Here is a 27,819-nt window from a genome sequence, read left to right as displayed (position 1 = left end):
TTAGTCTTTGCATTCCTGTACTATCTTTGTGTGTTTTGTAAATCAATAAAAGGACCTGAAACTGCAAGGTACATGCATGTAGAAGCAAAAGAATATTTCACTATGCACTAGTTTGATGTCAAGACAAAAGAAATATCCCTCCCTGTTCTCTTTTTGTGTAGGTCAGCAGATTTTAAAGATTTTCTGAAGAAATGTTTGGAAAAGAATGTAGATGCAAGGTGGAGCGCAACTCAACTTCTACAGGTAGGAAGAGTTAATTGTTCAGAACTATTGTTTAAAGGCAAACGTATTTTGTATTTTTTAAAAGCAGATAAGTGTTATAGTAACTATTTAAATAATTTCAAATTAAGTGTTCATACTCATGTTTTAGCATTCTACTATTGATCCTTATTTGCTAAAAGCTGATTAAATGATACCAAGTGCAAGTCAAAATTTATTGTTTACATATTGTAACGTAATATAATTACTTTATGTAAATATTTAAATTATACTGTGATACTCATAATGGGTGAAGTTGATATTTACATAAGTAGTCAATTGCTGACAGGTGTTTTAAAAGCTTTAGGGCTCAGCCTTCCTCTATAATGCTGTCACTGCAGAATAGCTAAACAGGAGGAGATGTGACTGGGTACATTTGATTCTGTTTAACGTCAGCACGCATTTACTTTATCCAGAATACATCCGGCATATGTTGAATAGACTTAAGCAGCAGGGCCAAGCAGAGAAAGAAGATTGAGACAGTAGGAGAACAACAGGTAGCTGCTTCCTGTTACAGAAAAATGTAGAATTCTATGTTCTTATTGGGCAAAGTTGTTCTAAAGACAAAGCAGACTTTTTCTAGAAAGAATATTTCTACATAAAGTTTATCAGAAAATAAGTTAACTGTGGAACAGAAAAGAAATGAAACCCGATTCCAGGAAAAATAACCGTTTAAAAAATCTGTCTACTTTTATTCTTTGGATTGTGAAACAGGTCAGTATAAATTAATTATTTGTATTTTAGCAAGTTCATATTCAAATATACTGTGTAAGTAGTCTAACAAATGTTTTGATGTTAAAACTTCTGTGGAAAATATACATTAAGACAGTTATGATTAATATTATCTGTGAATCTTTGATTTTGAGATAATAAAAGTAACGTTCCACTTAATACAGTGATTTTTTTGTTTAATTTTTGCAAGCATCCATTTGTTACTGTAACGTCCAACAAACCAATAAGAGAACTGATTGCAGAAGCTAAGGCTGAAGTTACAGAAGAAGTGGAAGATGGTAAAGATGAGGATGAAGAAGAAGAAACAGAAAATTCTCTGGTCAGTTTAAAATTTACTTTTTTTAATATGCAGTTAGTTTCAATCACCAGTTTCCTATGGAGAACTCAGTGTCTGATGTACTACCCAACTTTTGCATCAAGTCTTCTAAGAATAACAACATAAACAAACTGTAACCCTATTACAGAATAAGTAGTCAGCATTTTCAAAATTAGCACGTTCTTAAACTCCTTAAGAACTAATAATAAATAATATTACGTGATAACTAATATTATCTTTGTTTTTTACATGTATATGTAATGTAGAATTTTAAAAATCAGGTACTGATTTTTTATATAAATGTGTAAGTCAGGATGACTAAATGAATCAGTAAATGTGTATTTGTATTCTTTAACATGCTTAAAACATTAAAGAAGGTATGTGATGATTCTGCTGTAAATTAAGTTTGTGATTTTCAAAAAACACAAAAGCAAAATATTTTACTAAGTCAAGATTGCATTTTTGAGTGTATTTGTGAATTTGCTTAAGAATCTTACAACGCAAATTCAGTTCCTCAAAGGGCAAAGCCATGAAGTTCAATGACATGGTCGTAGGTTGCAGAGTATGTGGGTACTGTGCTTTCTGACTTAACGGGCTCAAGCGCTGTGAACGTGGACAGTGACCACCAGTAGCTGCCATTACCAGCACCGTACTGAATCCACATGCCCAAGCAGCACATCTGCATTCCCCTCTTGCCCTTCACCAATCTGGTTACATCCCCTGGCCTTCGTGCCACTCTGCCGTCCACCCCAACAGATCTCCAACCGTGCATTCCCACCAAGTTCCTCCAGGACGTACTGTCCATCTCCCAAGGCATCAGCCACCACCTTCCTCTGCTGATCAGCCACTGAGCCATTGGTCCCCAGGAGGGCTGGAGTGAAGCCCACCCTGTGACTCAGTTCAGTGTCTCGACACAAGCAGCAGGTTAGGAAACTGTAGATGCATTTGCGTTATTGTGGTAGTTTTTAAAACTGCTTGGAGATCTACACTAAGCTGTGAGGAAATACTTGAAATGCACTTTTGACTTAAAAGGAATTGTTTTCTGCATGCTTACAAAAACATCAATGTAGGAAATGTGTGACCAAACCCTCGTGTGTTCCCAATGGCAAATCAGAGGCCTGATCTGCAAATTACAGTGTTCTAGCAGTAAATATAGACACAGAAATATCGCAGTCACTTTGAAGAGTGGAAGGGCAATTATGGTTAAAATGATACTTTATTGGTGTATTCTTTTTGTCTGTATGTAACCCAATAACCTTCATTCATATTCCAGCAGAAGCAATTGCTACAGTTAAGTAACTGTTTCTATTCTAAATCTGTACTTGCTGCTCATTCAGATCTGCTGAATGTTTTCATCCTTTTAATGGAGTTTCACTGTGATTAAAAAACAGACCAATTTTTTTTCAGGTGTTTTTAACAAAGAAGACAAGGAAAGATATTATTTTTTATGAAACAGCAGAAGGTCTTAATGCTGCATTTTTATCAATGCTGCACTAATTAAAGCTTCACAGCTTCTTCCTGGCCAAACTGGCACAAAGATGTGTGTCTTTCAAATCCAGCTGTAGATGGGACTATTGGAGAACTGAACTAAGAGTGGGGGAAAAAAGGCAACGTAGTTGGAAAAATCCGTGAAGATTCTGTTAAGCGTGAGGCAGAGGGCTGACCATGATACTTTTCTCTCAGTCACAGTATATTTGATTCAATTATCAGAAATGGAAGAAGGTTCTTGTGAAACTGTTCTGTTCACAGCTTGTCTGCAGTTTGTGCATTGGTTCTGTGGTAATACCAAGTGAAATACTCTGAGATTATCAAATTTATATAACTCTGCCTGTAAATACAGTATTCCTTTCTATTCAGGTATTCTTTAGTAGAACCGTGCTTTAATTGAGTTAGAAAATGATTAACTAGTTTTCTTTCTTCAAATTTTTAGCAGTTACCTTCAGACAAGCGTGCATCCTCTGACCTTAGTATTGCCAGCTCTGAAGAGGATAAACTTTCACAAAATGCCTCTTTTCTGGAATCTCTTTCTGAGAAAACAGAAAGTAATGCAATTGAGGACAAAGCCAGCACTATATTTCTTGATGACAAAACAACAGGAGATGAATCTGAGGACATTAAATTTAGGAAAACAGCTGATAACATATGTGATACCACTGTTGGTGATATGAAAGTGCAGAATGGTTCTGTGCCAAGTGGTGAAGATAAGCAAGGCAAAATATTGCCAGCTGAAAAGAACATGGAAAGCCTGGAAAAACCACATGAAGATATGGAACCCCAGAAAGGAGGGAAAGAACTTGACTTGGTAACAAAATCAGAAATACAGGGTGAACCTGACCTAAAAACAGAGAAAGAAAATGACATAGGAAATGAACAGACAGAAGTTAATAAACTGAAAATAGTACCTACAACTGAAAATAGTGTTGAAACTGAAGAATGCATTTCTAAGGAAACTGGTGAAAAAGAGGAGAAGGAGAACAGAACAGATCTCTTGGAAAGTAAGGAAGAAAAGGTCCCTGCAGAAGATACTGCAGAGCAAAAGGAAGAGAAAGATGAAGCTCAGAAAGAGGCGATAACAGACGCCACTACAGAAACTCTACCTAATGCTGTGGATAAAGTGGCTGATGAAGAAAAGGAACTAATAAAGCATGGAATTGACAACATTAAGGAGATAGGTGGGATTGCTGAAACACAGATCAGTGTTGGGGATAAAACACCTGAGGCGGAGGATAAGCCAGTGGAAAGTCAGGCTAAGCAGGTCCACGAGATAATCAGCTCTGCAGAATCTCCATCGGAAAGCCAAGATACAGTGATCAAAGCAGACAAGAAAGCGGCAGAAAGTGAAAATGAAGATATTTGTAGTAGAAATAGCATGGAGGAAACAGAGATGAAAGACTCTGGAAAAGACAGCGTAGACCACAAGTCAATACAGAGCAAGCCTGAGGATATTTCTAATAAAGTGGTGGATAAACTGACTGATATGGACCAGAATTCAGAAGAGCACAAACCTGACAAGATCCAGGAAAACACCATTCAGGTAGACAAAGAACGTTTGGAAGTTACTTCTGATGAAATAATGAAGAATAAGCATCAAGATATTGCTAGTGAGCAAGCTGATGACTCTGAAGTCACTCCAGTTCCCAGTATTAGTATTAGCACTGAAGAAAATGAGGAGAAAGTCAAAAGAGATAATCAAGACAATACTGAAGCTTTACAGCAGCTAGAATCTGAGAATTTGAAGGAAAATGATGCAGATTCGGGCACAGGTTCTACGGCTGATAACAGCAGCATTGATTTGAACTTGTCGATTTCTAGTTTCCTTAGTAAAAACAAAGAGACAGGATCAATATCTTTACAAGTAAGTATAAGCAATCATATATTTTTATATGAAATCCTATGTGAGTGTTGCCCTAAAAATTATCTCCAAGTTTGAACTCTGCAACAAAGAAAACTGAGAAACTAGTATGACAGTGTGGACTGTAATACTTTGTAGAAAATGAAGTATTCTAAATTGCATGCTCTAACAATGTCTGGATTTTGTGCAGTTACGCAGCAAAACTAGAAGCTAAAGAAGTGCTAATTATTATCTTATTTTATTGCATAATTGTATTTTAAAGGTGTAGACAAGCATATAAGGGGAAGTCTACCAATAAAGGTGGATGTTTGAATGGTGTAATTCAAGAGCTGATATTCAAGAAGTCTAGTTCAGTACCTTACACTGCACAGACAAATCTCTTACAACATCTAATGTTCTGCTGTATTTGTGTCACTTCCATCTTCTGTCTCTCTGTTTAGATTCAAAAGATTTCAGGCAGACAGCCTCTCAGGTTTGTTTATGCCAAACACTGTACTCCTTTGGTTGTTCTATGTCAATGCAGTCATGCAGTATGAGTGAGTTTATTCCTAGGAAGCACATTTCAGATTATGAACTTTGTATCTTTATACTAATATGATTATAGCCAAACCAGGATAGTAACTGTGTAACCATGGGTTCAAAGGAAACAAAATAAACCCTCCAGTTCTATTTTTGTCTTGTGACAAATATATAAGAATAAAAAATATGTACTTGCTCATTTAATTTATTTCTAAAGCAGAAATAGATAGGTGAGTAAGTTGCTATTCTGTTTCAGAACTGTTTTTCAGAATAAAATATTTTTTTTGGTGACTGGGAAAATTATGGTCAAAAGCAAACAGTGAATTGCAACTGTCTTCAGCTCTTTAAAATGAAAATGCGTCAGTTCTGTTTAGGGGTTACCTAGATTTTTTTCTTCTTCCAGCAATTACAGTTTTCCTTTGCTGATTTGAGAAAGTTTCAGTACATTAGAATTTTTCAAGTTCTCACTTTTGATTAGTGAGGTACCTGAAAAACAAGAAGAACACCTGATTACTGTATGGCAGGGCTCCACAGAAATATTTGAAGTAATTTAATATTAAGAAAAAGAAGGAAAAAAAGATGTAACTTGAATAAAACCAGAATAACTTACCAATGTTTTATTCAGGAAACTAGAAGACAGAAGAAGACATTAAAGAAAACTCGGAAGTTTGTTGTTGATGGAGTAGAAGTGAGTGTAACAACATCAAAAATAGTTACTGAAAATGACTCGAAAAGCGAAGAAATGCGATTCCTGCGGTAAGTGTGTTTAAAAGTAAAATTTACAAGAGGTTAGCAGGTAGGTTTTTTTCTCTTTGAATAAAAGAAAGGGGCTAATTATCTTATTCTTGTAATATTTGGGGATTAATTTCCATTATTTTGTTAGTAGAAAAGACTGCAAAGTGTTTCTTAATAAGAGAGTCAGTTGAAAACTAGTTTTACTGGATGTGAGGTGTAGATGCTTTTTTCGTGTTCTGTAATTTTCCACTTCTTTTGTTTTCCCATCAGTATTAAGTGTTCCTTTTCCTTATTAGACGTCAAGAGCTAAGAGAGCTGAGACTTCTTCAGAAGGAGGAGCAGAGGGCCCAGCAGCAGCTCAGTAATAAGCTTCTGCAGCAGCGAGAACAGATGTACAGACGTTGCGAACAGGAAATGACAGTGAGTTTCTGGATTTTGCTGCTCTTAAAATATGACATCTTGATGGAGTAGGCAGAATGCCACTAGCAGCAGTCAGGTGTTTCCTTATGTGATGGCTATAGCTGAGTTTTCATCCTGTTAATAAACGGCAGTGTTTTCCATTCTGGGGTGCCCAGCATCTGTGCTAGAACTCTCCTGCCAGAAGAGTTCATTATGGCTATCACTGCTGTGGGACAGCGCTCCATTGTACAGAATTTAGTTTTCTGAAAGAAAAAAATGCCAAATTATTTTTACAGAGTAAAAAGCGACAGTATGATCAAGAAATAGAGAATCTAGAAAAGCAGCAGAAACAGACAATAGAGCGCTTGGAACAGGAGCACACGAATCGTTTGCGAGACGAAGCAAAACGCATCAAAGCAGAACAGGAGAAGGAATTGTCCAAATTCCAGAACATACTGAAGAACAAAAAAAAGGAGGTAAGAAACAATGATGATGACATAGGAATTAGGGAGTACGGACATAGCAAACAGTTGAGACTAGGTCTTCCAGAAGCCTCGTCAACCTCATGTGTTGTACCCAGTTGTGGAACGGTTACTAGTAGTCAGTGTTATTTCTTTTGTTTTACTGCCTAAAGTGAAATACAAACAGCTAACAGGAAGACTTAGCTGTTGCCTTAATCTAGAAAACATCACCAAATTAGAAGACTTCATTTTTCACAGAATCTTTTCTAATTTTTTTTTTTCTTAAATATTAAATTGTGAAAAAGTGTTTTCTTAAAGATTGTGAAAAATATTAGAGATATCTACTTTAAAGAAAACCAGCTGTAGCTACTTAATAAATACTTCTCAAATTTCAAAGAAAATATGGTCTTGATGACTACTGAGAACCACTTAAATTCCAGAGATGTGGGAGTTTTCTTTGTTAGAATAATTTGTTAGATTTTTGTTGAATGTGTGCTGCTGTTTAGAATTTCTTTATAAGAAACGACAGTAGTTATAGGGATTTATTTTTTTATCTCAAAAAGGAAAGCCAGGAGAGAAAAGTCTGGATAACCTACAATCTTTTACAGTTAATTTTGTATGTGTCATACAGTTAAGGCAAAGTGAATGACATTTTACACTGACATCTTACGCTATTAATTTGCTTGATTCGAGTAAGAGAAGGTGATGTGTTTCCATATGGACTTTGCATCTTAAAAGCTGTTTTATTTAGTTTTCAGATCAATTGTGTAGTGCTCATTTGTACATAAATGGCTCTAGCGTTTGCTCTGATAGTTATTATTCTAGACTCACAGAGGTTTCTGTGAAATCTCTACTGTCTATGCTTTTGCGTAGTATGATCCTGTAGAACAAAACTGCATTTAAAAAAAAGTTGTATTCAGTTTGAACCATATGCTCGTATAAATAACATTTTTTTCTTCTTTTGCGGTACCTCTTGCATTTTTGAGTCTCTCGCTATTTACTGGTGATTGGGTCCTACATGGGAAAGCGGGAAGAAATTAATTTATTGCTCTGAGCCTAAAGCAGTTCTATCGTGGAAACAGGAATAGCATGTGGTGATTTGGACTCTGTTTTCTGATGATTCTTCCACTATTAAGCAGACAGACATTTGGTTTTAGATGCATGGTTTTGTATTTAAAGCTTAAGAAGATGATTTACAGTTTGAAGGAAAATGCAGCTGGTACTCTAAAAGTACCCATCCTATACTGGATTGTGCAATGCTACATTTTTATAATTCGTAAAAAGAAAGAAAAACACATCAGCAAATTAACAGATGAATACTCAGTTGAATCAGCCAGGTTATATTTAGAATCTTTCTACTAATCTAGTCTAATTCACCTTGGACTGAAACACGTTCCATTCCACACGTGTCATGAAAAGTTTCTTGAAAACATACTTAGTTATTGGTAGATTTTCCTTCTAAATTATTCAGAACCAACCACTTAATATTTTATCTGCTTGTCTGATTATTCTAAAGACACATCCCGTGTGGATGTCATTTTTGGTTGGAGGCACTAATAATGGCATCTTACAAACTGATGTTTGAGACAGTGTTAGAAATAGCTGGTTTTCGGTGGAAGTTATTTTAAACTTCCAACTATTTTTCACGGCTTTACCACGAGGTAAAGTTGCTCTGCAGCCCTTTTGCCATAGTGCTTCAAGAAAGCACCGCTTTGGCAGGTGGTGGTTTCCTAACTCTTGACTGTTGTAGCTGCCGCATGGAAACTCAAGCAAGGGGCCGGTGTTCCTGGGAGCACGGGGCAGCATTTGCATGCAAACAGAGGCTGGCACACACCTCCTGCTGCGCTGCGCTGCGCTGGCCGACACGAAGCACGTGTTGTTCCTTCTCTCTTCGTTAAGCTCTTTTCACTAAACTAACATCCCTGCCACTGAAGTAATGCACGCTTCCCGTACCTCTAGTGCTTGACCTGCATGTCCTATGTTCACGATAATGCTTGCTGTGGAGAAAAAGTGTTCTTTTCGCCACCTTCTGCATGCTTATATACACTGTAGGTTTTATGTGAAGTGGACAAAGCACCAAAAGAGCTGAGAAAAGAGCTCATGAAACGCAAGAAAGAGGAGCTTGCACAAAGCCAGCATGCTCAGGTAACAGTGGCAGCTTCAAGCTACTAAAATACAAGAGGCAGCAGTATTCACACAGCTTGATGATTTCACTTCTTGTTGTTGTTGAGTGAATATGGAACTTAACTCAAACTAACCCCCTACACTCTGCTCTATGTCTTCAAGTACTCCTGTATCACATCCCATAGAGTATTCTGTCTGGAAATGTAGGAACCACCATTTCCAGGTTTGTGCTGTTAAGTGTAATATTTTGTGTTCTGTACCAAAAAAAATCAGTGTTTTTCTACAACAAGTTGCATTACAGTGCTTTTACAAGTGGTAAGTATCCCATAGGTCCATCAAATTATAAAGGTTACAGTCAGTTTTGAGCAATGTAAGTGCAGGGCAGGAAAATGTATATCATATTGAAGCATGAGACATCTTGTTAATAGAAGTAGAACAGATAAGGTAAAATGAAGTTCTTCAGATGTCAAAGTGTAGGTGTATGGAAACGTTACAAGACATCATCTGTGATTTCGTGCCTTCAGACTTGCTACTTTGATATGACCCAGCTAGAAAGGGGGTGAGTATTTTAGAAAAATATTGGCTTTGTGATGGCCACAGCTTGTACAGAGTGAGCTTGCACCACAACAGAGCGGGTTTGGATTGAGTAACTTAAAGATTAAATGCTTATGTGAATGACCTAGTAGAAAATAATAGCAACTTTATTTGATTATGTGTTTAATTCAAGAGGGGATTTCCCAGGATAGAATGTGGTTGAGTTGCAGCGTTCTCTCCATACCAAGGATGTGTGTCTCAACTTTTAAAGGAAACAATTAAAACCCTACAATTTCATAGTGTTTGTACTGACTTAGTTTCTTTCCTTTGCTGATTCCAATTTGTTTAAGAGAGGTGAAAGATGCAGTTTTAAAGGCAAAATGTCCTTACCTGGAGTGATAAAGCAACACTAGACAAGGTGCAGGTGTTTAGTTTTAGAATATCTAGAACTTCTGTCAGTGACTAGTTTTGTGTGATTAGCCTTGACATTTTAAATGTGTATTACTAACAAAGTAGATCTAATTTCTTCTTTTTTAAAGAACAGAGCTATATTTCATTATATTGTGACATAGGGAGTACATTGTGTCCCACAGGGCGTTGCTCAGGTTATGATTCAGTCTTTTCAGTTGTCTTCATGTACGCTTTTCAACGCACAAATGCAGGATGTAAGTCTTAAAATGTGAAACAAGAAAAGTTTTATTTCCCTAATCTTCCAGTTGTGTGTGTTCTCTTCTTCTGCTCATATGTGCTGATCAATGTCACTGCTGTCTCCAAACTGGTTAGCACAAATGTATGTAATTATGCCCTATTCATAGTCAAAATATCAAAATTACAGTAGTTATTAACTCTGAGCAAGACACTGAAGTTTCACACAAATGCAACATGACACTGTTCTCTGGTGTTTCTTATTTGTTCAGCACATGTGAGAAACGTGTGACTTCTATGCTGTGTGTGCAGTGAAACCATGTGTTTTAAAGATATCTGAGTTTATTTTAAGATCGTTATTGGACAAAACCAAGTGCTAGTTTTAAAAAGATGGACTGTATTGCACTATCTGCCTTTTTCACCATCCAGCATGTTCGTTAGTACTAAAGTCCACGATCTTTATTATATGTGATACTTGAGTAGATGTGGGAAGTGGAAAGGCCAGAGGGTTTTTTGAGGTTGCCTGGTGTATCTTATAGTGCCAGCAATTACAAAACTTCTTAAGTTTTACTATGTAGAGAGAGCAACAATGATATTTAAATGACTGAGTAAAGCTCAAGCATAATTGCTTTTTGATCATGTCTACTCTAGAAGAGATTTCCCCCCACTCCCTCCAAATCAAAAAATTCCTGGCAAATGAAACACAATGTTAATGATGTGTCTGCACCCTCAGAATAAAAAACTTGTAGTTTTCTTATCCTTTTCATCTAGAAAGGGAAACAACGGTATTTTTCATCAGTCCGTATATTTGATTAGGTATATCTGACTTAATTTTTGTACCCTCAGGTCTGTTACTGACTTTACACCAACTTACTCCACCTCTGGTTTTGTGTTACTTGTCTAAGTGTAATTCTGCTGTCCATTGGGAGAGATTAAAGCCTCATCTATTAATTAACTTCCTGTGAAAAATGAAAACCAGGATTCTCCTGGTCATAATCAAGAGTGCTTTTAATGAACGTTTAATTCCATGTGTTGCTGACAAATATTTTAGCAAGTAGCATAGGTTCAGTAATAAGATAAAAATACATAGCTCAGAAGACCCTTCCACTGATCATCTGTAGCCTGGTGCTGTTTTCCTGCCTCATCCCATCTTCCTTCCAACAGACCATCTTTAACACTGCTCATTAAGTATAACAGCAAATGCTTCAGCTGCCACCTTGGCTCAGATAGGACGTTGCTATTATCCTTTCTTTTGATCTTTATATCATGGTAGAAACATCTGCTTTAATTTCTTGTTCTTAAAGAGTGTGTGTATGCACGCTTGCATGCTTGCAGGTGGGTTTGTTGTGGTTTGCTTGGGGTTTTTTGGATAGTTGCGAAGAAGAACGGCAAGGCTGTGGTCTTGGGGCATGAGAGGGGGTTTCTTACTACTGCCTGCTCTCCATGCTGTGATCCCCCGGAGTGATAACACCCTGGGTAACGGGGAGATGCAGGTGGTATGGGACTGCATCAGGCAGATAGCAAATTGCTTTGTGAGGAGCCAGCTCAGCTCTGGGGTGACAAGCCTCAAGTCCTGCAGAATGCAGTCCCTGCAAAAGCCATCGGGTGTCTTTGTAGCAGTCTTGCAGAACTCCCAATCTAAATATCTTTGCATTCATGACAGAATAAACCACTTGAGATTGAAACACAAATGTGAAATCCAACTGTGTAAATAAACAGGCTTGAACTAGTCATCCAAAGCAAAATAACCATAAATACTTTTATTTTCTTACATCCATGAATAATTAACTTTATATTGGGTGCTTGTCTTTCGCTAGCTTTGAACCTGCAGCTTGTATTGAGAAGAGGCAAGAGGTCAAACGAATTGCAGATTGCTGGCTAGTTTGTTACCTCTGGTCTTATTGCTGAAGGTGTTATTTAAGCATCAAATATATTTGTACATACTCTCTACACAGAAAATACAAGAGATGCCTAATTACATAGCAGAGACACGTTAGCTCAAGTTTTCATAGGTGTATTTGTTTTCATGTATAGCTAATGCTGAGAGAACTGGGAGTTTCATTAAAATGTAATGTGGTTAGAAGAACATAATTTAATTTACTTTTATTGGTCTTTACCAGGAACAGGAATTTGTGCAGAAGCAGCAACAAGAACTGGATGCATCTCTGAAGAAAATTATTCAGCAGCAGAAGACAGAACTGGCCACGATTGAACGAGATTGTCTCAACAACAAACAGCAGCTCATGAGAGGTATCCAGCCTCAGACTCCCTCTTTGAAAGCTGTTATATGTGTTGTATTTTAAAAAAGCAGTAGTCTGTGTTAAATTTCTGAAAGATCTTCATGACTAATCTAGAACTGTAGAAAACCCACTTGCTATGGAATAGCATTTTTCTCAAAATGTGTTTGTAGGCCACTTCTACACGTACACTAGCAGGTCGATTAGAAAGTATTGTATTGTACTTTCTGAACCAGCCTTCCTCTTTTTTCCAGCTCGCGAAGCTGCAATCTGGGAGCTGGAAGAGCGACATCTGCAAGAGAAACACCAGCTCCTCAAACAGCAACTCAAAGACCAGTACTTCATGCAGAGACACCAGCTGCTTAAGAGGCATGAGAAAGTTAGTGTTGACTTTGACACTTTGTTTTGTGTATTATAATATGTGGGGTTGTTGTCAGGTAGTCCCATGATCTCTACTGTAGCTGTTTGCTTGCACAAGAAAGATGACGCAGGTATTTTGAACCTGTGTATGTTCTGTTGAAATTTAAAAACTCTTAATTGTTTTGCTTTAATAACTTAGTAGTATGTTGAAGTAAAAGTGGTCAAGTTTTTTCCCTTTTGATCTTAAAAAACCCCTGCCAACTACAACATCAACCTTTTTCTATTAAAAATACCAAATTCTGCTTATAACCAGATTTGGCTTGTGTTTAAGTAGATCTGCTCCTTAGTAAATCATCCTGGAATTAAATGATCAGAATGAACTGGATTAGCTTTTGGGCAAGTAGCTGACAACTGTCTCTTTATAGCTAAATCCTATAAAGTCCCAAAGACAACACTTGTGTTCCACAAGGCATTTTGGTTTTTATAGAGTATGGTAAACAGAGTAGTTCAGTTTTTGAAAATGTAAACCCAATAGAAGGATATTAGAGGATCTCCTTGGTGGCTGGAGCACAAGCAGCCTCCACCAAGGCTTGTTCCTGTAGGTTTGGTTTATCCCCATAATTCCAGTTGCTTTCTCCAGCTTTTGCAACAAACCAGCGTCTCACAACTGCGGTAGCGGAAGTTCAGTTCCACGAAAGTTTCTCCATTTGAATAACACAGACTTTTTAAAATGCACTTCAGGAGTCGAACAACCACTGGTAAAATATATGTGTATTCATAGTTATTAGAGAATTTCATCCGGTTGTGCATGATCCAGAGTGCTCTGGAATAAGTGGAGAAGCCCCCCCTTCCCATTGATATCACCAGGACTGGTTTCTGTTGGAAGAAGCTGAGTCAAACAGCTTGCTTACTGGTGAAATGAGATGCTGATATTCTAACGTAACAGTTGCTCTGTAACATTTCCGTATGGTTAACATTTTAGGAAACAGAACAAATGCAGAGATATAATCAGCGCCTTATCGAAGAGCTAAAGAACAAGCAAACTCAGGAAAGAGCGAGACTGCCTAAAATCCAGCGAAGTGAAGCAAAGACTCGAATGGCGATGTTTAAGAAAAGTTTAAGAATCAATTCATTAGCCTCTCCAGACCAAGACCGTGAAAAAATTAAGCAGGTATTGAATAAGAACAGTTTTGTTAGTGGAAATGCTTAAAGTAATGTAAGTGTGAGGATGGGATAGAGTACGCTCTCAGCAAGGTTATGGATGGTTCAGACCTGGGTTGGTGCCCTGGGTCAGAGGAACTCGTCCTTCCCCTCTGCGCTGGTGGGACTCATCTTCAGCACTGGGTCCAGTCCTGGGCTTCCCCGTACAAGACAGACAGGGATTTACTGGAGTGAACCTCACAAAGGGCCTTGAAGATGACTCAAGGGACTGGTGGGTCTTGTGTAGGAGGGAATGCCTGGGATTCCTGGGATGCTTCCGCCAGGAGAGGAGGCTCAGGAGGATCTTGTCATTGAGTACCCAACAGGAGGGAGTAAAGAAGGTGGAGCCAGACTCTTCTCAGTGGTGCCCAGTGACGGGATGAGAGGCAGTAGTTGCAACTGAAATACAGAAAATCCAACTTCAGCATAAGAAAACACTTTTTTTTAGTGTTAGGATGGTCAGATGCAGGACGAGGTTGCCCAGAGGAGTTGTAGAGATACTGAGAACCCAGCTGGACACAGTCCTGCACAACCTCCTTTGAGCAGGGGGGTCCATCTTCACTGGTCCCTTCCAGCCTCAGCCATTCAGTGATTCTGTGAAATATTTTAAAGAATACTTGATTTTTGTGAGCTTTTGAACTGAAATTGTAGGTATTCACTCGTTCTTTAAAAGGGAATGTTGTGAAGATGTTCAGAGGTTTGCTTTCTACTGCTGCACAAAAGTCCCAAATCATGGTTTCATATGGTGAGCAGGGGAAGGACGAGAAATCTGGGAAATAGAGTCTCCTGTAGGTGTAAAATACCAACCTCGACTGACACTTGTGGCAACACCGCTGTGTCACTTCGCGTCGGGGAAAGGTAACTTCGGGAGTCTGGAAGTGAAATGTGCTGCATTTTAAGGAAACAGTGCAGGCAGAGAAATGGAATAATAGACAAAAAGAAAGAATAAAGAAAATACAGTTTTTGTTTAAATATTTAAAACCATTCTTTTCAGTTATGCTGTGTACATACATTCTGTTACATACAGTTTTTTGACTCATGTAAACTGTTGTATCTAGAAGCACAATATAAACCATCTTCTTATTTTTAATTTTAGTTTGCTATTCAAGAGGAAAAGAGACAGAAGAATGAGAGGCTGGCTCAGCATCAGAAACATGAAAACCAAATGCGGGACCTTCAGTTGCAGTGTGAAGCGAACATCAGAGAACTGCATCAGTTACAGGTTAAAAATAGATTCTATTAAGTGAACATTCAGTGGGCAGACTCAGGGTAATAAGTGATGCAGGCAAAGCAGAAACATCTTTTCCTTCCTTTTTACTGGCTGGTGTAGGTTCTTTTTCAGCTTTGCTTTCAAAGGCCTGCGGCATAACTGCTTAACCAGATTCATATACTTACATCAGTTAATGACAAATCATTTTAAATGCAAGAAGAGCACGAACCACTTCTAGAATACCTGTCAAGTTCCCAGTGCTGTTTTCTGTAGGAAACGTTTCCTTTTAACCTGATTTTGCTGAAAGGTCATTAATCAGAGCAGAGGTAGGCAGCACCAGGCGGTACCTGCAAGGCGTTTGTAGCAGTACATGGGGTGAGGTGGTTTTTACAAAGTGCAGGCTGCCCTTTGTACTTGAGCTTCTGGAAGGTACTTGGAAGGAATTCTCTTCTTGCGATAAGGAACTCTATTCTGTCTCTCTGGCTATGCAGTTTGTGCCAGAGGCCAGATCTCCTTTTCTGTTAAATCAGCTTTTCCCTGTTTCGGGGACACAAAGCAGTTTTAAAGCATTAAATGATCACCCGCTGATGACCTTTGCGTTGAGAGATCGATCGTCCAATGACCGGTGAAGCCAGTTCTACTCTATTCGCTTCCTTATGTCCTGCGAAAACAGTCCCTGACTATGCCACTAATGCACCTCAGTAATCCCCAAGTACCGTGGGAGTCTTGTAAGAGTTTCAGCTCAAGTAAAATTGAGCAGATTAGGGCTACTCTGAGCTTCACTGAGGAAAACTGGCCGCTGGCCGCACTCAGGTCCAGCCAAATGCTTGTCATTTTTGTACTCTGCGTCAGACCCAGTCGGGACTGGAGCCCTAGAAACAAGAACATGGGGTTTAGAGGCTGCCATTGCCAACTGCTCTTAAAAATCAAAGATTTGATGTAGCCAAATACTTTTTTTGTTTGTTTGTACAGTGCTGCAGAAGTCCTCTGAAAGGCAGTAGTACCTTACTGAGAGGAATGAGAAGCCAATGAGTAGTTGGATTATGCTTTTCCTTTTTATAGAGTGATTCTGAGGCTGCTTCTGCAAGCCCATTTCTCTCCTCTCTAAGCCCCATTTGTTAGTCTCAGCTCCTTGGCACCATGAGTTGAAATATTTCCAAAAAACTATCTCCTCTTTAATGCAATCGATTTTAATAAGTTACACAAACGGTCTTCAGAAAGCAAAGCAGAAATGCTGTGCGACCTTGGAAAGCGTTATTAGGCAGTGAGACTCAATTCACAGTCATGCTGGCAGCTGCTGCCTTAACGATACTCAACTGTATATTTGGATTTACAATATTTCTTATCTCAATTAGTTCTGATGGTAAGATCAGCTTTTGGTAATGCAGCCTCGTAGCATACTTTTATCTTGTAACTATTCACGTCACTATTTACACGGAATAAGCTAATTAAAAAGAATTAGGACAACATATGTCACTGTACAAATGTTGAGTTGCCTAATCTGAATTAGTTTTACATAAGGATTATCTTTATCTTGTTTTAAGAATGAAAAATGCCATCTACTGGTTGAGCATGAGACTCAGAAGCTAAAAGAGCTGGATGAAGAGCACAGTCAAGAACTGAAGGAATGGAGAGAGAAATTGAGACCAAGAAAAAAGGTAAATCGGAGCCATTTCTGAATCAGAAAATAATTGAGAGTTGAATCTACCAAATACAGACAATACAAGAAGTATCGCGGAGGCGGAGAAACAAACTGTAGGAAGCTACTATATAGTTCATTGAATAATAAAAGATGTTAAATGTGCAAAAGCTGAGCAAAGGGCATGTGCGACAAAAAAGGCTTGTGTGTTACCAGCCTCTTGCTGCGCTCCCTTTGCAGGGCACGTCTGTGTGTTTGCATATACAAGTGCTTAGCTGGAGGTAAGTCTGGTTTTAGGAATGTATTTCAGAAGCCAGTACATTACTACAAAAATCGAGTGGTAAATAGCAGATAAAGGAAGGTGGAGGTTGGTTTAGGTTTTTATATTTTATTTTAAGATGGAAAGTACTAGATCTTCACACAGTCCTGAGAGTGTCCTGCGGGCAGATTATACTCTTGGCTTTCTGCATCTTGGTTGTCTTGCAGTTTAATAATTGCTAGGTGATTTTTTTTTCTGTGATGGCATGTGGTGTTATGATGTTACATCAGACAACATGTCACCAGTGTACAATAGGTTTCTTGTACTTTGCCTTGCTAATCCGATGACAATCTGATTTGGGTTTTAGACACTGGAAGAAGAATTTGCCAGAAAACTGCAGGAACAGGAAGTTTTCTTTAAAATGACTGGAGAATCTGAATGCCTTAACCCTTCAACACAAAGCCGGATTTCCAAATTCTATCCGATCCCCAGCCTTCACTCCACTGGGTCGTAACTCTGGGGACTGCTGTAGGTTTTTTTCGTATTTGGAATTCTCCATCGTCATTGTCTAACCGGACTCCATCCGCGGTGCACGTCCAAGGGCCTCGCGCCTTTGGTGGTCAGTGGAGACAATCAGTGTCACGATCAGTTTCTTCTCAGAATGGAAGAAAAAGGTGTTGGTGTCTAATGGTAATGCTACGTCCTTCAGATGTTTCAAGAATAAGTGGGGCTTTTATCTTGGCCTCATAAGTTATGTTATCTATGGTTTTGACTTTAAGCCTAAAATATTAATTATATTCTTTCTGATCACAACAAAACGGTTTCTCATGTGAACATTTAAACGGTGTAATATTAATTCTGCTACTGTGTTCTGAAGTGTCTGATTTCTCCACCAGAGAATTCCACAACTGAAACTGCTGAAACTTCAAATATTATAATGTTGAGCAGGGTCTTCATAGCCAGGACTGAAACTAATTACTCAGAACATGCCAATAATCAGGAAAATAAACCCTTGTGTTTAAACACCATTGGTAAGAGCAAAAGCCTTTGCAACTTATTTAAAAAGAAACCTCTGGCATAAATTAAACTGAGCTGATCTCCATTACATATTTTGTCCATTAGTTCCATAATTTAATGGGGTGCTAGTTTAATTAATACAGTGCCTGAAACACTTAGATATGCTAATCCTGGCAACAGGGTAGTGTTTTGTCATTTAAAGAAACAGAACTCCTTAGCATTGTCGTTACTGTACAGACCAGAAGATTTCTTGCTGCTACTGCCGTTTTTGTTGTAAATCCTCACCCTAAAATATTTTGCACTAAAATATGTAAAGGTGAAAGAAATGCTAACTTTAAAATGCACAGTTTATTATTTTCCTTAGCTATTACAGGTGGTGAGATCTACGAATTAAGAGCTGTAGAATGTATTTTTTAGGAAGCGGTGTGCAAAGTGCACGTGGTTTCTCCAGCTGTACCTGGGTGGGTAGAGCCGTTGTTCTGTTCCTACCAAAGCCTGTTCAGTTAAACTCCCTCAGAAACGTGGAGGTGGGCGGTTGTATTTATAAATAACCATGGCTAAAGTCTCATTTGATTACAAGTGTTAGATGTGGTTTTTCTTTTTTTTTAGTCATTTTATTTTATAGAAAGATTTAAGTTAAATATATAGACAAACTACTTTATGAAGCTGTTGTTTTGTGTTGCCATGTACTAACATAGGCAGTTTTTATTTTTCAAGTTCGTAGGTGTACAATAAGTTATTTACCTGACTGATCTGCAGTGGAAAAATCTGCAATGTTTCTCATACAGCTGGTAGGGAAATACAACTGTATTGGGTCACTTTTACTGCACTCTTGTTGGTGGGTAGAGTTTGAGTCATACAGAGACGGGATTATCAGCCGTACTTTGGTTTGCTGGAGTTCCATTTGTAGGACAGGATTTGCGTTTGTCAGTTGAAGCCCGACTTTCTGGTCTCTCTGGGTGTCAGCTGTACACGTTTTGTTTTGCTGGCTTGTGTTGAGCGCGGGACTCGTGACCCTCACGTGATGTTCGCTTCATGGGAACAGTGTCGATGCATGTGAGTCAACTCGAAAATTAACACAGGACTTTAATCGGACGTGGTTTAAATCTTGGATGCAGAAACCCTTGGACGTTGAGCTGGTACCTTCTCAATGAAGACACTTAAAATTTACAGCACAGTAAAAAACAGTTGGAACATGCATGTTTTAATTTAAATTTTGTAACTTTTTGATAGCATAATTACTTTAATAGCTAGCCTTAATTTCTGGCATTTTATTATATAAATGTGTATTGTGTACTGTTGTAAATTCACATACCATATCTCTAGCATGTTACCTGTTGCTAAATGCAAAGTTCTTTAAATGGTTTATTTAGTAGAGTAAAAAATGCCGTTGAAGGCCTTTTACTTTTTAAGCTTCACCATCATAAATTGACTGTTACTAAAATAAGATTAAATAATCTTCATCTCTGTATTTAATGGAATTTGTTTGCTGTTCTGTATGAAGCAGGCTCAGGGCTTTACTCGGGGAGCAGCCAGGGCAGGCAGATTTCCCTTCTGGATTGTTGCTCCCTTCATCCACAGTAAATCCTCAGTGGGAAATGTTAACTCGCATTTTTGGCAGTTCCAGTGATAAATTGCTAATATATCCAGGCCTACTGTTGACCTCTGTCTAAATCTTTACAATCTTTTCTTTGAGGATCCTTTTCTCACAAGCCCCCCCAGTCTGATCTCACTGTAAACTGTACACATAGCTGTGCTCCGTGATGCAGGGAGGGATCGAAGCTTCAGCAGGTGCCTGGTCAGGTCTCTGGTAAGCGCTGGTAAGCAGTTGCAGCTTTGTGAACTGTGCTGAGAATTGGTATCAAGCGTGAAAATATGTTTTTCTGGGGGATAACAGGATCTAGCATGGGTACTTAGACATTTAGGCTAATAAAATTGGTTGTAAGTATTGGAGAACATGAAAGAAGTATACAACATTATATCAATGTCAGAAAATGCATTTCAAATTAACTTAGTCTCACACAGCTCTGCAAGAGACCTCCTGAGATACTAAATCCAATCTCTCTACTGTCACATCCTTTAATAAATGCTAGGAGCTCCCTCTCCAAGGCAGTTAGGTATATTTTCCTTGGCCAAAACAATGTACTTTGTACTGAGAGTTTGGCAGATCTCATTTTCCCCCACAAGACGACCACAAATCAGTATTTTCTCACCTTTGTGTTCTACTACGCCATAAATACTGTCCATGGGAAAATGAGCAAAGGCAATGAAATGCATGAGTCACAGTGTCATATATCGGTTGTTCGATTGTATTTACAACTGATTCTCACAAAAAACCCAGCCTGCAGGCCCACGGCCTCTGACAGGGTCAGTCCTCACAGCCTGGTGTTCCTGAGCTCTGAGAGCAGATCTCAGCACCTGCCGAGTCACCTTTCTTGGGGTCGGGCCTTGTTCGGTGCAGGAGCCGGGGGCTCTACCCACATCTCACAGGTCCTGGAGCTCGGCTGTTTGCAGGATCCCGTACCCTCTGCCCGCGCCAGGCTGCCGGCAGCCCAGGGACGTCTTTGGCCCATTGACCTCGGGTGGTTCTGCTGCCCCTGTTTGCTAATGAGATTCTACATCTTGAACAAATTCTGTGCCTGAGGAGGGGAAAAGGGGCTGTGTCGCCTCCTGAAGTCCCAGGGGAACTTTGCTGTTTGCTTTGGTCAAGGGGAAATGCTCCTGCATTTGTTCCGCTCTGATTCCCATAGAACAAATTTCTTTTCCCAAGCACTCCACTCTCTCTGCTGAATACATGAGAAGCATGTACGGCATGAAAAGGTACAATAGTGAGGTTATTCTTATTGATTAGGTAGGTCCTGATTTATTAACGCTTTCTAAAGGAAAACCTTCAATTAAATTGACATCCAAATTCAAGTTCAGAGGCGGCAGCACGGCGCTGTCCTGACCAGTGGCGTTCACTCAACGTCACTTTTCCCATCACTTTCAAAATACTGATATTCATTCCTAGCTGCATCCTTTTTTTTTTTTTTCCAGATGTTTCAAGCTAATATCCTTTTAAATTACATTCATGGGTATTCAATATGTAATCGATCATATAGTTTAAAAAAATTATTGTTCTGTCTCAGAGGACTTTATTTTTAATTCCATGCTACTGATTTTTTTTCTTAATAAATAGGAAACTTAGCATCTTAACTAAGAGCCAAGCAAAGCAGTAAGGTGATTACTTTCATCAGCACACCACAATGTCTCTTATGGTGGTAACTGAACATAGGAAGTTGATTCTCTACCTGAAACAGTTTCTGTCTTGCAAGTATTTCAAGGATACTTTAGTATATGAAGGATTTGAAAAAGGTTTTTCTGAATTCAGGTACTTGAATCCACTTCTAGGTGGCCTGATTTTCACAGCTGGGAAACACCCATCTTTGCAGAAAGCCAGAGAACAGCTCAGTGCTAGTTGCTTCTGCTGAAATGCTGCTTTTTGGTTGATCTCTGTGGGGAAGTGAGGTGAGTTTTTGAGGACAGTGACTATATGGTCACTGGAGGAAAGGGCAGGGAGGAGTACTGAGGATGGTTACTGTGTAGATAACTTTCTGCTGCTTTGTTAACATTTACAATCTGGTTGCTTTACTCCAAAATCTGTACTTCTGGATCTCAGAAGCTTCCTTGCGTTGATGTGTCCACGCACATTTCCCACTCCCTGACTTCTGCCATCTTCACAGCAGGTACGAAACCAGATCAGAGAGAATGAACCAAGGCCAGGGTGCCCCATCATTTCTCAGTCTTACAAAAGATGAGGACAGATAAAGGGAAGGAGAAGACAAAAGACGTTACGGTGTTTCTCTGCATGCAGAGCTTTTAGTTCTCCATCCCCTTTCTCTCGCCCCGATCCTCATTCTTTGTTTCTGTAGCTACTTCTGTGCTTCTGGCATGGGAGCAGTCAGTGGTGCCAGAGAAGACATCTCTTAAGAACATGCTCAAAACCAGCTCATGAATTAGGAAGGACTCGTGTGCTTCCACTGTACTAAAAGCAGAAGGGAGTCACTTAGCCCAAAGATGCTCTAATCTTCCCAAATCTCTTCCACACTTACCGTTTGTTACTGATTATCAATTCTAAAGTGGTGGAGAGAACAGAAACTAGAAAGGGACACCGAATGAAATCTGTAATGTTGACCTGTCATACCCCTGTTTTCTGTAGGAAAGGCAAGCAGGGAGGCCTGCGGTGAGCACACTCCTCCGAGGCACCTCCAACCTTGCGTTGCCCCAGCAGTTTGCTGAATGTTTTGTGTTAACTGCAAACCAAGTCATTTTTGCCTTACAGAATGCAACCAAAATCATGAGATGGATGAATAATTGGCTAAGGGTCTCTGTACGTGCAGCGCGTGGAAGTGAACTTGCAGTAGCAGCCATACAACAGGGTTTGGGTGTTTTTTGTCTTGTTTTTAAAAGTAATTTGATTTCATGGCTTTCTGTAGAATATTGTAATAATTCTGCTGTAAATAAAATAAAATCACAGTTTGCTGAGATGGCCTCTGCTTGGTTCATGGAAAAGTCTCATGAAATATAAGTGATCCATGAGTGAATGTGACAGTTTAGAATTGTTAAAATAATTGGGTATAAAAAGTATTTTAACATTGTGCAATGTGGGGCTCCCTGACGGGAACAGCCTGGGGTGGGAGTGTGGATTTAGCACAAAACAAAAAGAATGTTGTTTTCAGTAACTACCCTGTCAGTGGGAATTCAAGGTGGGGCTGTAGGAGCTCGTTTCTGCCCCCCAGTCCGTGGTCCCTCATGGTGCAACCCTTCCTGATCCGCTAGAGGTGAAGGAGTGAGGCGCTGCTGTTTGGCTGATGGTGACTGTGGCACCTGGGACAATGTGGCTGGAAGGCAGGGATGCCTGAGGAGCAGCTCGGTGTCTGCTTGGGTCACGTACCAGTGATGCGAAACACACCAACCACCAAAACCACCACCTGTGTCTGCCCACCGTCACAGTGAAGCTGGTGCTGACAGCCTGATGTAACACTGATCACGCACCTTGGGGTGAAAAACACACTTTAATGGGGCTGTTTACATTAAACATTTTTTTCCCCAAAGTTTAAAAACCAGAAAAAAATTACAAAAATATTTTTAAAAGATCAACAAACTACACTTAAAAGTGCTTCAGTTCAGTCCCTGCGCATGACACATCTCACTGTGCTGCTATCAACAGGCGACCCAGGCTCCCTGCGAAGCACCTGCATGTGCTGCACCTGCACAGGGGACCCCCCCCCAAAGCCACAGCCCCACTCAGAAGCACCAGCACGTGCTTCAGCAGGGCCTCCTGCCTGCAGCCGGCACAGCGAGTGCACAGAACGGGAATCCCAGCGCAGTGAGCAAGCTCAGTCCCAGGGTTTCTGACAAGGCCATTTGTCTTCTGGGTGGGAAAGGACTGGTTTCCTGTTTTTTCTTTTCTGGATAGTTGGCCAGTTGTTAAATGTTTTTTACAGAGCTGGGAGTAATACAAACCTGGACTGGGTGAGACAGGAAGCCCTTGTCAATCCAAAGACATATGAACCTGGGAATTCAGGGGAGCTAAGCCAAATATCAGCAACAGGAGCAAATACCCATGCAAGGGCCACATTGGACACAGAGCCATTCCAATCTCAGCAGTGACAATGCACTATTAAGTCTAAGTGGTAGCTGATGGGCAGGGACACTTCAGCACTAAGGCAGTGAAGATTTCAGCTAATTCTCCACGGGCTGCTGGCAATGCTGCCCAGTACAGAACCGAGCTGGCTCTTTCCTTAAACCCCAACACTTCTTTTTCTTCTGCCAACATACACTTTTTCACCTGGGGACAAAAAAGTTAAAAGGAGGATTATTTGAAAAGCTCATGTGAGGAAACAAACAAACAAACAAAATAAGACAAAAATGGGACCGTGTGGATTTTCCAGCAGTTCCCAGAGATGGGCCGGTGTCTGGGGAATCCTTCACTCCCCAACAGGCAAACTCTGCTCCTGGGGTCAGCCAGTGTCCTCACCTTTCTCTCCTTTCTCTCCTTGTGGTCCCCTGTGCCCCTGCCGTCCTGGTGGGCCCATTGGTCCGGGGTCACCTGAAGGAATGAGAACACCAAGTTTGCCCTTGAGAATGACTGGCCCACGACCAGTGACAGGCCAGGGTAAGACCAAGTTCGTGCTTGGGCCAAGATCCTGAAGGTGCCACCTTCCCTGCAAGCAGCCCTGTGCCAGCTATCTGTGAACACAGTGCTGCACCCTGGGCATTACAGGGCTTGAGAGGGAAAGGATGGCAAGCCTTACCTTTGGGTCCAGGATAACCCCTCTCCCCCTTTTCACCAGGTGGCCCCTGGATGGTACCATATTCTGGAGAGAGACATGAAGGAGATGATGAATGAGTGGAACAAACTACTTGCAAAAGCCTCTGTGCTCACCGAGAGCAGCAGCGCATCACACTGGAAGGACATTACGTTAGATGGGATTAGACTGACTGAGGGCAGGTTTTTAAAATAAATAGGTTTGGTCTCAACAAAGTCCCAGGGAGGCTGTGATCCCATTTCACCAGCACTGCTCTGCCACCCTCTCTGGGTGTCCTGCCTGTCACCAGGCCTGACGCTGGCCCATGCTCAGGGAGGGGAATTAGAGAACAGCTGTGTCATGTGCCAGCCCTGCCACGTTAAAATGGGCCACAAGGGTTGCAAGCACAGTGGCCTTCGGGGTTTGGGATGAGTTTCCTATAAGTAGTGGGAAAACCTGATGTCCTTCCTAATGGTGAGACTCCCCAGCAAGGGACAAAGGGGATGGAAAGACTCTCTGCCTCCAGTTTTGTGTCTTGACTGTAGTTTTGCAGCATGCAAAGGTGCAAAGACTACCAGGTGTACGTGAGGTTGGAGAAGTCTCATATGCATGAGCCACAAACACTAAGTCAATATGTCACTTACTTCTGAAGAAGTCCATGAGGTCCTCAGTGACATTGCCGTAGGCTGCAAAAACCCTGCTGATGCCGGGGGGACCAGGAGGGCCTGGGGGACCCACGGGTCCCTGTGCAGTGTAAGACATCAAGTCCTGGAGAATACCTTGGCCTGGGAAATTAAAGACGTCATTTGAAAGGAGCTCTGGGAAAACTGGCTGGCTGCAGAGGCAGGAAGGTGCATGGCAGAGCCGCAGTCAGCAGGAAGGGTGAGGGAAGTGAACAGTGGGACACCAGGCACCCTGGGGGGTTAGGAGTTGTGGGCTGGGACAAAGAGGATCAGGACAAGCAGGTGTCCCACTCACTCTGTAGGCTCTCTGACACCCGGAGTGCCAGCTCAGTGTAATCCAGGGATCCATGGAAGGAGTCACCGTAAGATCTGCTTGAACCTGCTGATCTCCTGTGTGATTCCTCCTCTGTCAACAACCCATCACCGCCCATGGAGGCATCATAAGAGCCACCGCTGCTCCGTGAGGCACTGTAAGATGACATGCTGCTCATGGAGCTGCCGTATGAGCTGCCAGTGCCCAGTGATCCCTCATGGGATCCCTCAGCACCAAGGGATCCTCCATGCAACCGCTCGGAAGTCCGTAACCCATGGTATGATGAAGACATAGACCCAGCCACTAAGCCACTGTCTCCTTTGGGTCCTGGTGGTCCCCGTGGCCCAGGGGGCCCAGGTGGCCCTGAGATGTAACTTCGAACTTCATCACCTGCAAAATACAAGAGGGGGAACTTCAGGGACACTGGGGTACCTGGACCCCCCAGGCTTGGCAGAGGTCCTGCGCTACCAACCGCATGAAGACTCGAGTGTGATATTCTGTCCTGCCCATCATCGCAGCCACCCTCATTCAGTGCCATTTCTAAGGCATCCTGCACCTACATCAACCTTGATCTCTACAGAGGGCACAACACCCTTTGCCTTCCCATCCCTCCTACAGTTTTGGGTGCCTGATCCTGGAAACATGCCCAACGATTTTACAGAGGGGTGCACTCCCATCAGGCCTATTTCAGCACAGCTGCCCCAATGACTGTTCAGTGACCAGTTTTCCACAAGTGAGGGTATCTCCATTTTTTGTACAGGGTGTCGTGGACAACTTGCCAGCATGAGAATTCAGACTAATGTTGCTTCATAGCTGGCTCAATGCTGCCCTCCAACCCCTACATCCTCCATTGCTCTGTAGGCAAAGAAAATGCTTTTCTCACAGCAAAATTCTGCAGGTGACCTTACTAAGGCCTCGCTATTCAGCACAGGCCAACCACCACTGCCCAGCACCTGTCCCTTTGGCTCACAACACGGACTTCTGCCTCGCGGTCAGACTGAGAGGGGCTGAGCCTGTGGGCGCAGCGCAGTCCTGCACAGCCCTGGCTGCAGAGCCGAGGTGCTGCTGCACCCCAGTTCAGGGAGGGTTCCCACAGGACTGGCCCAGCTGGGGCAGAGCCGGCAGCCTGCGCACGGCAGAGCACAGCGCGGGGTGTGTGCAGGGAGGATGGGTGGTACCCCTTACTTTTCAGGTACTGGATCAGCTCGCTCCTGAACTCGTCGCTGTGGGTGATGTCAGCATAGGACAGGAGGCCGGTTCCAGAGAAGCCTGGTGGTCCTGGAGGGCCAGGAGGGCCAGGTGGACCCTGGACTCCAGAGAGGGACGAGTATCCCACACCTAGAGAGAGAAGAATTATTTTCTGACAGTGAGAGAACAAGGAAATCACACATGTCTGGAAATAAGTTTAAAGGCTCCAACCCCAACTTCCATCCCTTTCCAGCTGATGTTGACGTGATTTTTTTATTTAAGTGACCTTGTTCTCAGCAGGCAGTCAGAGCCCCTAGCAAGCTAAACCTCAGTCTCAGTCCCCCCAGCATCTACAAACAGAATCTCCCCCCAAGCTGTGAGAAACGCAAGTGCTTTACTTTGTAGGTAAGCAGAGATGTCCTCCAGAGAGGTGCCAGGTGATCCAGGGATCCCTGGAGGTCCTGGGGGCCCTGCAGGTCCAGGGGGCCCGACAAGACCACCGAATTCAGAGTCTGTAAGACACAAGTGAAGAAAACAAGTCACCCAAAACATCACAGCCTTGATGAACCTTCCCCGTTGATAGAGCTAATGCCAGCTACAGGCAAGTATAAAGTGCTTTTTTCTCCCCAGAACATTCTGGTGCAGCCTTCCTGGTTCACCTCACTTCCCTGAGTGTAGACATCACATGGGGAAGTCAGGAGATCCCAAAGAGGGTAGAAGTCCCTGTTTTTTTAAAATATACTTTTAAAAAGAGACATAAGAAATTCCTTTATTGTGCAGAATTTGGAGAAGACAAAGGGCTCCTCCATCCCCAACCCCAAGACAGCACCTGGCTGCTGCTGCTCTGCACAGGGGCATGGTGACCTGTCTGCAGCCCCTCACGGTCTGTGCAGGCGCTGGCAGAGCCCAGGAGGCCTGCAGCACCACTCACTAAGGCAGAGGGACCATCAGCATCTCATGGGGTGATGGGCAAAAGGGGAAATTCTGTGCACAGACCTATAAAAAGGACCCTGGGGGTGTGTAAGGACCTATGGCAGGGGAGTAGAAAAGTTGGCTTACTTCGCAGGTATGCTGTCAGGTCACTGTAAGATAGACCAGGTGTCCCTGGAGGCCCAGGTGGTCCAGGGAGCCCAATGCTCATCCCAGAACCTGCGAAATCAAACAGATCCAAGAGCAGCAGATGATCAAAACAGGCTGTTACAGTGGGAGTAGACAGGCTGCAGGGCTTGTTCAAAGGCAATGCAGGATGAACTCCTGCAGGGTGGAGTGATCCCTTCAGCAGACTGTGCTGGGAACCAGGGCTCAGGCTTTGTTCTGGACTTGGAGTTAAAGCTTGTTTTGTTAATCC

At 41.5% G+C, this 27,819-nt stretch overlaps 2 protein-coding genes across 7 annotated transcripts in view; one reads left to right on the top strand and one right to left on the bottom strand.

Annotated features, from left to right (window-relative positions):
* SLK (STE20 like kinase) overlaps positions 1 to 22,521 on the top strand; it is a 50,459-nt gene extending 27,938 nt beyond the window's left edge. Inside the window, exons 7-19 of one of the 3 annotated variants that reach the window (XM_005508542.3) lie at positions 162 to 243; positions 1,181 to 1,309; positions 3,237 to 4,661; positions 5,803 to 5,933; positions 6,209 to 6,332; positions 6,608 to 6,787; positions 8,825 to 8,917; positions 12,196 to 12,325; positions 12,567 to 12,691; positions 13,655 to 13,843; positions 14,969 to 15,094; positions 16,627 to 16,740; positions 17,348 to 22,521. In XM_005508542.3, coding sequence (XP_005508599.2) covers positions 162 to 243; positions 1,181 to 1,309; positions 3,237 to 4,661; positions 5,803 to 5,933; positions 6,209 to 6,332; positions 6,608 to 6,787; positions 8,825 to 8,917; positions 12,196 to 12,325; positions 12,567 to 12,691; positions 13,655 to 13,843; positions 14,969 to 15,094; positions 16,627 to 16,740; positions 17,348 to 17,494 — 2,995 coding nt within the window. In that variant the 3' untranslated portion in view covers positions 17,495 to 22,521. The remainder of the gene's footprint in view (positions 1 to 161; positions 244 to 1,180; positions 1,310 to 3,236; positions 4,662 to 5,802; positions 5,934 to 6,208; positions 6,333 to 6,607; positions 6,788 to 8,824; positions 8,918 to 12,195; positions 12,326 to 12,566; positions 12,692 to 13,654; positions 13,844 to 14,968; positions 15,095 to 16,626; positions 16,741 to 17,347) is intronic. The other 2 variants (XM_005508543.3, XM_005508544.3) reach the window with 2 other exon arrangements.
* A 511-nt stretch (positions 22,522 to 23,032) lies between these two features.
* Positions 23,033 to 27,819, bottom strand: part of COL17A1 (collagen type XVII alpha 1 chain) — a 63,951-nt gene continuing 59,164 nt past the window's right edge. For all 4 annotated transcript variants that reach the window (XM_065067100.1, XM_065067101.1, XM_065067102.1 and 1 more), the window contains 8 exons: positions 27,531 to 27,620; positions 26,870 to 26,983; positions 26,469 to 26,621; positions 25,266 to 25,673; positions 24,932 to 25,072; positions 24,294 to 24,356; positions 24,017 to 24,088; positions 23,033 to 23,827 (listed from right to left, as the gene is read on the bottom strand). In XM_065067100.1, coding sequence (XP_064923172.1) covers positions 23,781 to 23,827; positions 24,017 to 24,088; positions 24,294 to 24,356; positions 24,932 to 25,072; positions 25,266 to 25,673; positions 26,469 to 26,621; positions 26,870 to 26,983; positions 27,531 to 27,620 — 1,088 coding nt within the window. In that variant the 3' untranslated portion in view covers positions 23,033 to 23,780. The remainder of the gene's footprint in view (positions 23,828 to 24,016; positions 24,089 to 24,293; positions 24,357 to 24,931; positions 25,073 to 25,265; positions 25,674 to 26,468; positions 26,622 to 26,869; positions 26,984 to 27,530; positions 27,621 to 27,819) is intronic.

The sequence above is a fragment of the Columba livia genome, chromosome 6 (genome assembly GCF_036013475.1).
Source record: "Columba livia isolate bColLiv1 breed racing homer chromosome 6, bColLiv1.pat.W.v2, whole genome shotgun sequence".
In the NCBI taxonomy this organism is placed as follows: Eukaryota; Metazoa; Chordata; class Aves; order Columbiformes; family Columbidae; genus Columba; species Columba livia.
The sequence above is the reverse complement of the archived record's forward strand: the minus strand, read 5'-3'. Positions and strand labels throughout refer to the sequence as shown.